The 12,847-nt window shown below is 39.6% G+C and overlaps 1 protein-coding gene across 1 annotated transcript in view; it reads right to left on the reverse strand.

Moving 5' to 3' along the window:
* Positions 1–4,617: 4,617 nt before the first annotated feature.
* PDE10A (phosphodiesterase 10A) overlaps positions 4,618–12,847 on the reverse strand; it is a 165,903-nt gene continuing 157,673 nt past the window's right edge. Inside the window, exons 21-22 of the mRNA XM_056852634.1 lie at positions 8,422–8,510; positions 4,618–4,770 (exon numbers count right to left, since the gene is read on the reverse strand). Of these exons, the coding sequence (XP_056708612.1) occupies positions 4,653–4,770; positions 8,422–8,510 (207 nt within the window). The 3' untranslated portion in view covers positions 4,618–4,652. The remainder of the gene's footprint in view (positions 4,771–8,421; positions 8,511–12,847) is intronic.

A 12,847-nucleotide genomic window follows, 5' to 3' on the forward strand; every position in this document is an offset into this window, starting at 1 on the left:
TGAAATGGAGGGGTTTTTTAAAAAGTTTTTTAAAATTCTGTTTCAAGAGTTTTTATGCTTGTAGATGCTTTGTTTACAAAAGTATTTTTTCTTTTGTATGCTGCCATACTGAAGGTGGCCAAAATTTAACGATACCCCTAATTATATTTGTGATCAAAATATCTGTCAGGTGCTATTTCACATGTTACCAGTGTTCTACACCAGAATATCTTTGTTTGTGTGTATGTATAATTTAATGAATTATGAACTATATACTCAGTTAAAATAGTGACTTCTTCTTTTAACGTCTTATATAGTTATTGGCTTATTAATTCTTAACTTTTCTGAGAAATCATTCAAAATGTAATAGGGATGTTGTATAAGCACCTGTTTTTGGACTGCGACAATGTCATGTAAAAAAATAACATGCCCATTTTTAACAAAATTCCATTGAGAGGGTAGGCCATATATAAGCATGAAAAACTGAGCAGTTATGTAATACTGCCAAGAACATTAAATGTCTAAAAGCATGATCCATCTACCTTCTGAGATTCTGTTAACACTGTAAAAAGAAATACGCTCAACTGACAAGATTGCAGGTGGAGAGAAGGGAATATTACAGCTGTCCAAATCCAAAACAAAAGATGTTCAGTCTTGGTTTACATGGTCAGCAATGCATGAAAACCCTCCTACTGATGGGATGGAAGCTCTGCTGCGACTCAGCCATCCATACAATCCCTGGACAACCTATTTTCATGATAGTCCTTTCAAGTGGGCATCATTATTGTGACACTAGGGCGCCTGCATTTGTATGTACAACAATCACGTGTATGGCCCACAAATATGAAAGAAAGTTTCCACTCAATCAAGAACATGAGTGTCCAGAGGGTAGAGTGCATACACTCACATGCTACATATACTACTGCAATGTGAACCAATTCTCAGCCTCTGCACACTTTGAATATCTGTCAGCCACATATCCAGAATTGTTTCTTGCACATTACTGTCATTTTTCCAAATGCATACACAATGCATAGGAGGTCTTTAGATAAATAAGAAACAACATTGCTCTCCAGCTGAGCCAAGTCAGATCATACTAGGTGTCCATATCTATTTTTGTTAACATTTATTTGGTCCAGCTAGGGAGTAATGCTCATGTAAAAAAATAAATTCTATAAAACTGATTAAAGCAAACAGGGAGAAGATCATTTCTTCAAGACCCTTTTCAAAGACCTGGGGTCTTTAAAGAGATTTGCCAGAGCTCATATGTAAACTTACACATATAGCAAAGGATCAAGTATATTTCTGCAATTACATTTATGACTGCATGGTGCAAAAAATATCCAAAAGAGTACGTGAGTGACTATAACCTAAGCAAAACTCTTTGCCACTAAAACTTTTTTTTAATGGTGATTCCCCCCCCCCCCCAGGCTAATATAGTATTGTGAACAATGTACTGAACGGTACAGCTTATTGAAGAATGGAAAGACGTTTACACTGATCAGACATTTACACTGATCAGCTAAAATAGATTTTTAACTGTTATTCTAAAGCGACACTGCCTTGAATCCACCCTAAGATCTGTTTATGTGTCCTTATAAAAAGAATTATATGTACTTCAAAGGAGAAAAAAATTCTACACTGAAGTCTGCTTCTAACATTTCTTCATAATCTGAAGAAGTGAGCTGTAACTCACGAAAGTTCATACCCTGCCTGAAATTTTGTTAGTCTTTAAGGTGCTACTGGACTCTTGCTCTTTTCTATTGCTACAGACAGACTAACACGGCTACCCATCGTTATTCCTTCATAATGTTATCAATGTACTCTTAAGTGTCTCACCCATAACTTCTCGAAGGCAGATTTCGGAAAATCCCTCTGTCTGACAGGCTTTGCCCTTGTGGGAACAATTGTACTGAAACGGTTGCTCATGTCTTATTTTATTGTAGCTTCTACACAGAATCTCGTAACAAACCTTTAAGCCCCCTGTTGGTTAACAGAAAGTCTCAGATTCTTTTAACGTTTCCTATTTATTGAACAATCGTTCGCCCCATATATTGGAGACGGTGGCACAGTTTTTAAAATTTGTTTTAAAAGCCCGCCAGTTAATCAGATGGCAGTATCAATGAACAGCGCTTTTCGATGTAACTTTTAACTATTCTATAAAGGTCTTTTAACTATTCTATAAAGGGCACTTTTTAATATCTCCATTCCTTTCGTACCCTTCTGTATTATGTTTTTATGCCAATAAAGGAATGATGATGAGGATGATGATCACCCATAACTTAAGTTTTTCAGAAAAAAATAGCATTTTGAGAATCACAGTATTTTAATTTATTGTAAAAAAAAAAAAAAGACCTAGAGACACCATTTATTTTTAGTGTTCACTGACAGACTTTTAGGTATTATTGGAATACCTTTCTCAGGTATTATTGGAATACCTTTCCATATGCCAGGGGGGAGGGGAGTCCCTAAAGTTTCAGGAAAAGCTGTCTTAGTACCATTTTTCCAATGTACCCTTCAAACAAATTCTTAAATATGTACAGTCTGTGTCTTGAGAGAAAGCAGGATTATAACTGCCCTCTGGCAATACTTGGCCAGCTCCAGGACCCTCCACATGTCAGACATGATCTTGAAATGGGAAGTACATCTTTGGAGACTAGTGTGCAAGACCCTTATTCTTAAAAATTGGGGTATGCATATAAAGGTTGCACAGATTAGGCTTACAAATGCCAGACCTTCACAAGTAAAGTCCATTTAAATATAACACCCAACAGACCGATGTTAGCCAGGGCTCCACATCAGCTCTTACATTCACTACATGCTTGAATGTCTGTGGGATCAAGTAGAAAATCAAGGGCAAGGAAAAAGGCATATGAGCTCCATATCCATTCAAGTCAATAGCAGAATGCTCACTGGAGTCAGTGAGGATAAGATTACACCCCATGGCTTAAGTTATACACTGTATAAAATTACATTAAATTGTTAAATGTTTGTACTAGGTCTAAAACCCAATTCTGCAAAGAGGTATACACATATTTATCACAACGTAATAATCTGCAGAACTAGGGGCCAAGTCAGCACAGACCTTCATTCACAGTATTCAAGTGCAATGGTTTCCAAATCAGCTTGCTTGTTCAACAGGCAACTCTAGGGCTGACAGCATCTGCCTGCAAGACTAGACAAAAGGAACGGGAGGGAAGGAGATCTATGTTGGGTGAAAGCCACATGGGAAGGGCAGAGTAGACCACACTGAGTACTAGTGAGCAACCCAAAAGCTGATGAGAACTGCTGTTTCGGTTATCGTGATGGTACCAAAATCACTTTCAATAAATGTGACTGGCTGGAAGTTCCTGTTTCTCGTGGGCTAGTTGGGATTTGAAGGCATATATGTCCAATACTTGCTAAAATATAACTGGCCAGCTTGACTACTCAACAGATCTCTGCCTGCACCTTTAAAATTACTCTTACACAAGATACCAGTAGGGTTGCCAGGTCCCTCTTCGCCACCAACAGGAGGTTTTTGGGGCAAAGCCAGGAGGGCGGGGTTTGCGGAGGAGAGGGACTTCAATGCCATAGAGTCAAATTGCCAAAGGGGCCATTTTCTCCAGGTGAACTGATTGCTATCGGCTGGAGATCAGTTGTAATAGCAGGAGATCTCCAGCTAGTACCTGGAGGTTGGGAACCCTAGATACCAGAGACATCCTGTATTTCCAGTGTACAAACGGACATTTCTTCTAGTTTATGATATCAAGTTGAGTAGCCAAACATTATAACCACTTAAATGTTCAAGGTACACAACAATGCAGTTGCCCCCAAAATGTTAATGAGATAATTTCTGAAGCCTTCTATCTGGAAGTTAAATTCCCTGTCTGCAGCAAGATGAATTCAAGTACTATAAACTCAATTCACAGTGGGTAGCCGTGTTAGTCTGTCTTCAGTAGTAGAAAAGGGCAAGAGTCCAGTAGCACCTTAAAGACTAACAAAAATATTTTCTGGTAGGGTATGAGCTTTCGTGAGCCATAGCTCACTTCTTCAGATACAGCTAGAATGTGCTGTACATTCTAGCTGTATCTGAAGAAGTGAGATGTGGCTCACGAAAGCTCATACCTTACCAGAAAACATTTTTGTTAGTCTTTAAGGTGCTACTGGACTCTTGCCCTTTTCTACTATAAACTCATTGACAGTTTCAATCCCAGAGAGTGTCTGCTGGAGTTCAAACTGATTACACAAGGATCAAACAAAAACATTCACAACAACAAGGCGGAAATATCCAACAAGAACTTCCCCAAGGGAGACTGGCTTTGAAACGAGTTTACTATACCAGTTATGGCATAGTAAAAGTACCATTGAGATGCCGTACTATAAAGATAAAATTTAAAAGCAATCCCAACATTTTGCCCTCCCTACCCAAACTATTTTAAATTAAGGCCTCAGCGATGTAGCCCGTAAGAAAAGCTAGTCTTGTATATTTACAAGCCAAACATTTGTTTTTTGATAGTTGATTCTGGAACCATTGAATTGTCAAGCTCTCTCCCAATTCATACTGTTATCAGTAATGAAAGGAAACTTCAAGATCTTCCCTGTTAACATGTGCAGTCTTTATCCTTTGGACAATAAAACAAACACAGATGCCTAAAAAGGGAGATGCTGATGAAACAGTTTTTAAATAGCAATCAGTCATCAATCTTCACCGGAAGTGAATCTGATGTCTTTGTTTCATCTTGCTGGGCTGGTAGCCATCCATAAGCTTCTTCGCCTTTCATCACTTTTTCCCATTGTTTGAGATTTTCCCTGAAGAGGTAAAAAAAAGAGCTCAATGTTGAGCGTGAGCTTACTCTCTTTTCAGAATGAGATATTAATATATCTAATTCTCAACACGGACAACTCTACGGACATTTAAATCCAGAATCTGGAGCCATAAAAAAAAAAGACAGATCATTCTACAATCCTGAAAAATGGCCTAAGTTTGCAAAAAGATCTTAAATCTAAAACAAAACAAAAACGGGGGTTTAAACTCCTCAAAATAATAGAAGCAGCATCTGTAGCTTTAAGAAACAAATGCCTTCAGTGGCCATTGCTAGGCTACCACAACAGCACTGCCAGCCTTCAGGCTTTGGTTTCTGTCACCAAAGGCAAGGGTAAGGCCCTTTCCAAGCCTGTTTTGGCCTTTAAGGGAGGACACATCAGGGCCACATCTGGCCACAAACACCGGTGACCTGATACCACATAACTTGCATTATTCACCCAGGACTAGCTGCTTGCTATTGTTAGAAAGGAGCCCCCACTAAATGCCAGTGTAGTGTAGTAGTTAGAGTTTCAGACTAGGACCTAGGAGACCCAAGTTCAAATCCTCACTCTGCTGTGGAAGCTCACAGGTAGGTTGGTTGGTGGGAAGGGGAGAAGCAAGCAGGGAAAGGGGAGGATATTGGGGTTGCCAGGAAGAGGCAAAGAGGAAATAGTGTGGGGAGAAGATACATATATGTGTCCTTATAAAAAGAGCTATATGCACTCCCTCTGCAAGTGCTCGCAGACCCCCACTGCACAAATGGGCAAACTTGGCCCATCAGCTAGCACTACAGAACTGGGCCATAGTTTTTCCTAGTAGAGACTCCTAGGGAGAGGGAAGAGTAGAAAGGTGAAGCCAAGAACTGTGCATATCCTCCAATTAAACTGCTGAAAAACCTACCAAAAATTTGATCCAATTGTGCTATAAAAATATAAATGGTTTTAAAGTTCACTAATAGTTTTTCAGTTGGAAGTGGTGACTCTAAAAATTAAAATTGCTTGTGGACTGCTATCATAATTTCTGTTTGCCTATCTCTTACTGTTTTAGTCCTTCTTCAAAATCAATCTACATCATAATAATAAACATTAAACATACATAATATCCTAAAATATACATTAAAATATTTAGCTTTTATAGGGAAATCATTTTCTCTTGGGACAGAATCACTATTGAGATGGAATCATCACTCAAAGCACTATAAGCAAAGGAGACCACTGATAGTGCTCTGAAATTCCCAGGGTGCTACAGTCCTTCCAGCAGGCTACCTTTAATCTTCTATCACAGACTATTTCTAGGAAGAAAGAGCACTAGAATAAAACCTTTAACTGGACTGACAGGAGTGAGGGGGGCTTGTATTGACCTCTAATCTATCCACAGAAAAATACCTATTTATTCTTTGCATCTATGGGGGTTACCACATTATGTATTCCCAGCAATGTATTAAGAGTTTGAAAATGTTATAAAAAAACATTGCTTTAAAAGGGTTTTTGGATGCCACAGCTAAAAAATGGTTGGAAGACGTCTTCACAGCTAAAGGGGCCAAACAAAGTGCGAACAGTATTTTTTATAACAGTTTCAAACTCTTAATACATCGGTGGGAATACATAGAAAGTGCAAACAATATTTTTTATAACATTTTCAAACTCTTAATACATCGCTGGGAATACATAATGCGGTAACACCCTATATATGTTTAAAACTGCTTATTGTGCTTCATTTTCCCCCAACAAAGCACAATAATTTGATCAGCAAACATAAACAGTTTGCCATGTTCTGAGAAACAACTGAATACATATTCCCAAACTGGAATTTGGCCACAAGCAAGAGTTGGGGATCTTCCAGACAGAAAGAGCCAAAACAGAATGTGGGGTTACCTGAATGTAATAGGAATACTACAGGCCAGCCTGCTTAAATAGCCCAGCATACAAAATATATCTTTTTTTTGGGGGGGGGGGGGGACTAACATCGCCAGAAGTAGATGCAGGTAAGATTTAACTATGAGTAAGAGCTACCTAGAAAGTAACAACCCATTATATACTGTTTCTTCTCTCACTACAAGACTGTCATATGAAATAAGCTGATGACAAAATTCTGCCTTCTATGTAACTACTTAAAGGTTCTGAGAACTACCGAACCCCTGTATCTGACAGTCCTTAAAATAACAGATTTACAATGTAATCCTGTGCAGTAATTTCAGTTCAGGCCCACTGATTTCAATGGGCTTAATCTGGGGTAATTTTTCATAGGATTGTACTGTTAGTCGGTTGGCTCCAATGAACAGTGAGCTGAGGGTGTTCATTGTAATGTATCTTTCCCACTTCATATCAGCAGCCCCCTAACAGTGCAATCTTAAGCATAATTACATCATTTTAAGCCCAATGCTTAAGGCTGCATAAAGCTCCAGAAAAAGCCAACAACTGAGATTGAGAGAATCTCACTGACAAAAATCTCATGTTACACACAGGCAAAAATGAGAAGAAGAAGAGTTGGTTTTTATATGCCGACTTTCTGCTGGTCACCTGCAGACATAGTAAGAATACAATTCTGGCATTCAGAACTCACAAGAAATGTATAGCATGGATCTGTTGTGATACCATTTGCAATTTAGCAAAAGATCAAATTACTTAGTTTTTAAAGATCTGAGCCTTATCTCATCAGCACAAGACATTAATTTAACCCACTGTATTGTCTACATACCTATGAAATGCTTAGAAAAAGTATTTAAAGAACAAGGAAAACAACAACAAATGTTTTTATGTCTACACGCGTTGACAGGGAAGGCCAGATAACAATTATCGTCCTATGATATTTCTTGTCTAAAGGCATTTTATGGCAAAAATCCAAGCTGCACCCCTATCAAACACACATTACCTGAGTGCCAGATTAGTTGAGCTAATAGATATTAAATAACATGCTTAGGAATTGGGTTTGCTTGCCTCTAACTAATCAGTTCACTGTTCTGTGACAGATAATCTCCATGGTCATGCAGTGCTATGTATTTTTATGGGGAAAACATTATTTTAAAATCCCTGTTTTATATAAAGGCCAACAAGCAATACATAAGTCTTCACGGCTTCTAATCAACTCTGACAGCTAGTTGTTGAATGCAGAAAATGATCCTAGCTCTGTTACAGTAATACTTTAATGTTAACTGCTCTGAGCTTTATGGAAGAGTGAGATACAAATGTTTTAAAATATACAAACACTGAGAGGAAACCAACTGTACTATACTCTTCTGTTTTGCCAGATTTTCATCTTCAAATCTTCTTGATATGCCTACAACTGATGCTTTCTAGCTTTAAATACTAATATGTTGACCACCATAAAACATAGAACAAAGGATTAAAAATGGATTAAAACATACGCACCCTTACTTAGGAGTAAGTACCATGGGGCGTAAACCAGAGTACTTTACGTCTAAGTAAATATGCACAGTTTTGTCTATAAGTCAAGGAGCAGAGAACATGCCCAGCAATTCTCCTGTTAATGTTCGGGAAGGGAGGCAATTACAACAGTGCTATACCAATATCACCTACATGCTTGACAATTTCCAGAAGAGGAATAGTTACTTAGATCCACTTATTGCTTCACAGTAGACACCCTGTCAAATGGCTCTCAGCTGGCTGAGGTATTCTGCTTAAAATTTTGTAACTCACTTGCAGGCCCGAAGCAGTGGTCCTGTGGTAGGGAAGATCTCCATGAGTGTGCTGTAGCATGGAATGGCGACAGCATTATAGAACCCAATCTGTGGAAAAAATGGAAATAAAAAACACAAGCTACATTATGTAAATTAGAAAGAAAATTAATTTACTTAGCCAGGTAACTGTCTATACTAGAAAACTATACTATATTGGCAATAGTGGATATATTTCTTTTTTACCTCAGGGCTTGGGCTTGACAAAACCTCACATTTAGTTTTAAGTAAGGAAGGATGGGGGAAGTCCATGGCATTGAAGTATCGCCCAAGTACCAACCATCAAAGCTTTGGAAATGCTAATGGCCAGCACAGCCAGAGACAATAAAATAGTCAGCTCTCACCTTAGTTGGAATCTGAGAACTAGGACAAAAACAGAGGCTTAGGAGTGCGAGGGGCTAGAGTGCATTCTCCTGGAGGTTTCAGGAAAGATAAACAGAAAAGATAAAATCTGTTGGCACAGAGAGAGAGGGATCCTTTTGGCAGGTCCACCTTGGCTGATTACATCTGGAGAAAGAAGCTCTGATACCTGAGCTCCATATTGATGGCCACCTTTGCCATATGGAACAAACAAAGGCTGGTTGATTGGACAAGGTCTCCAAGGTAATAGGAAGCTTTTAGCAAACTGTAACTTCTAAATTAAAGAGCCTGGCTTAGAATAAGATCAGCTAGGACATGTACAGAATGCTCAATCCATTGCTTTGCAGAGAGTATGAGTATGGACTTCTCACTTTTAATAAATTCTTTACTATTTTAAATGCTGGTAGTTGTTCTTCATTTAGACCTCCACCACTCAAACATGCTATTCAAAATTGCCCCAGGGAAAGGAAGGCAGTTAAGTGTTAAATTTCCCCAGCAGTGTACAAGTGCTATAACCAGATAGTGGGAAACACAGGCACCTTAGAACAGCAATGCAGGAAAGGAAACTGGGGACATTGGCTACTCAGCATTTAATTTGTACAACAGCCAGTTGGAAGCAGTGTACCAAAACAGTAAGTCAAAACAGTAAGGGTCAGGTGGGTAAGGAGAGCAGTGTTTTGCCAGGCAGAGACCAAGGTGGCTAACTGGAGCCCCTTGGACGGCTGAATGAAGCAGTGATTGCAAGTCAGTAGGACTGTTCTGCCACAGCAATACTTGTTAAGAGTGAAAAGATCCTTAAGTAAACTATTTCACTGGCATTATAAGCAACTATTTATTTACTTCATTTATAACCTTTTCTCACCAATGGGGACCCAAAGCATTTTACGTCCTTTTCCTCTCCCCCATTTTATCATCACAACAACCTTGTTAAGGTAGGCTAGGCTGAGAGTGTGTGACAGGCTCAAGTTCACCAAGCTAGCTTTCTTGGCAGAGTGGGGATTTGAGCCAGGATCTCCCAGTCCCTTGTCCGATACTTTAACTACTGTACAGCATTGGCTCTCAACTGACTCCTACAAAATGCAGGTGAGAAATTAATGTTAAATATTGCAATGCTGCTACTTTTAAATCCTGAAATGAAAATTTTGGAAGTTGTTCAGAAATCTGCCAACCTTTCAAAGAATTTACTTGTATGGATATCAATTATGTATTCCATGGGAGCACAACATATGGCTCATGTTCCACATTAGACTTACACAACCATGCTGTGTTGCCAACCCGGCTTTCATCTCAGTTCCCTCTCTGATGCAGTGGAAAAGGTCCCAGGGATGAGCATTCTGACCCCTCCCCAAGAAAACTACTCTTCTATGCCCTTCTTCTTGGATACAGGCTGGATACAGCAGGGAATTTATCTCATTCACAAGGACAGGTCAGAACACCACCAGAACCACCAGAAGGAGGACTATGGGGACAAAATGACCTCACCCCAGTTTAACCTGAGAGACCCTAGAAATTGGGTGAGGTGCTACTGCCTGTCAATACCTTCTTTCCCCCATCTTACCTATATGATTAAGCTTTTCTGCTTTGTGAGAGGGAGTCTTATCCCAGGCTTCTGAATATGTACAGCCAGAAAACATTCAGGTCCAGTTAATGCAGTTCAGGATTCCCCTGGAGCAGTCTGGGCCTAGCTGTATGGATGACTTTCAATTGGTGAGGCCTGATGAAGTGGAAAGCCTGCTTAAATTATGAGGCCCACCACTTCCACATTTGATAGTTGCAGGTATCAAACCAAGTTGGGTTGGTCAACTGGGTCCATAAAGTAATAAATATGTCTCTTTGGGAGGGTACAGAGCCAACCACTGTGAAAGAGGCAGTTGTAAAATGCTTCCTGAAGAGGGGATCCCTGGACCCCAATGAGCTAAATAACATTCCATTCCTGGGCAAAGTGGCAGCTCCAGATCTTCATGTGATCTGGGAAGAGATGGATGATCTAAACCCATTGCATTTCAGATTCAGGATTGGATTTGGGATGGAAAAAGCCTTGGTCACCCTGACTGATGTTCTTCACCAGGAGAGTGACAGGGGGAGTTTGTGTCTGTTGATTCTCGTGCACCTTTCAGTATCATCAACCATGGTATCCTTCTGTAGGGGCTGGCTGAATTGGCTGACTGCAAAAGGATGTATGGGGAGCTACTGCTTGGCTCTATTGGCTTGTATGCTATGAGGTCTTCAGGGATTCATCTTGACCCCTATACTGTTTAATATGTACATGAAATTGCTAAGAAAGATCATCAAGGCATTTGCAGGCAGGCTTTGAAAATTTTCTTTGGCTCTGAGAGCCAGCTCAAAAATTTGGGAGCCAGATTCACTTTACAGCCTTCAAGATTTTGCATGTTAATTACCATATTTTCTACGTATTGCTGCCACAAAACCTAAGTGTAATCTTTTCACAGTCTGCCATAATTTAATTAAAGCTATGACAAAAGTGTTGTAGTATACAAATAAATACAGGGGTAACACATGTCATAACTATATTAAAAAGCCAACCTCTAATAACTTCTCCCCAAATCATCATCATCATCATCATCTATATACTAATAGCAAAGCTGGCCAAATCTGAGGATACTTAAATCTGGAGCTGTCAATGGGCATGACCTTTCTACAAACCTGAAAAGGGCCCTAGATTTCCAGAAAAATGTGAAATCTTTTTTTAAAAATTACATTGGGGGTTGTTTAATAAACCCAAAAATGATAAAAGGAGAGCTTGTAGCTTTAAGCAACAGATTCCCTCAGTGGCTGTTGCTAGGCAACCACAGTATTCCAAGCGGAGGGGGCAGGGACCTTTCCAGGCCTATTTTGGCCTTTGAGGGAGTACTCATTAGGGCCAGGCCTGATTATGATTGCCAGTTCCAGATAGGAAAAATCCTGGTGATTTTGTGGTGGAGTCTGAGGAGGGAAGGGTTTGGGGGAAAGGAAAGCCTCAGCTGAATATAATGCCATAAAGTTCACACTCCAAAGCAGTTATTTTCTCCAGAGGGGCCAATGTCTGGGAAAGAGGAAACTGTGGGGGAGGGGAAATGAGATCCCTCCTGCAAGTCCTTGCGGGATCCCACTTGTTTCTCTTAATTCAATTAGTGCTTTAAAAAGCTCCATTTAAGTCCAGGGTTATTATCCCAGCACCAGTGGTTTATAATCAGGAATTCTCTACTTCTGGATTCTTTGGAGATATGGCATATAGGTCTAAATATAACCAAGGGTGGGGGAATTGTTTGGAGGTAGGGATAAAGATATCTTTACAAAGAAGTGTCAGATAGGATACAGGGTATTACCTGCCCTTATTCCAATAAAGGAATATTGCTGGGAAATTGAAATGAAATTAAGTTCGAATAATTATTTTAAATGTCAACATAGAAAGGAGGATTGGAGGAACATATACTATAGTACTTAAACTGTAGAATAAAGAGGATTTAAGAAGAAATGGGAATAGGAGGATCTATTGCATGGAAAGAATGTGATTTGGGACAACGTGTCTCAGAGCATAATAAATACCATCTTTGAAGTTTATAAATGCCTCAGAGATTGAAGCATATTTACAATTTAGATAATGCAGATTGTCAGTGTTGTCAAACTGCCAAGGCAGATTTAACACATATGTTTTGGAACTATGGTACACTTTTGGAAACAGAAATTAATTAGACATATTAATTATATACATTATTGGATATGAATTGTCAAGTTTTATTTTTAAGGTTTTATTTTCAGAAACAGTGTATGGACGGATGATATAGCTCTGACCTGGATGGCCCGGGCTAGCCTGATCTGAAATGCTTGGGACTAGAAGCATTTTGGATAAGGGATTTTTTCGGATTTTGGAATATTTCCTTTAGCTGCACCTGTTCCCGTGGTGGCAGTTTCCTGTGTGTCCAGGGACACCCTCCTGGACTCCACCCCCAGCCAGCCAGTGTTTCACTCATGCCAGCAGCCGGAGATCGGTGGGCAAACAGCCCGCCAGGGACCAGAGGAGAGGAGGA

This window comes from Euleptes europaea, chromosome 7, assembly GCF_029931775.1.
Source record: "Euleptes europaea isolate rEulEur1 chromosome 7, rEulEur1.hap1, whole genome shotgun sequence".
In the NCBI taxonomy this organism is placed as follows: domain Eukaryota; kingdom Metazoa; phylum Chordata; class Lepidosauria; order Squamata; family Sphaerodactylidae; genus Euleptes; species Euleptes europaea.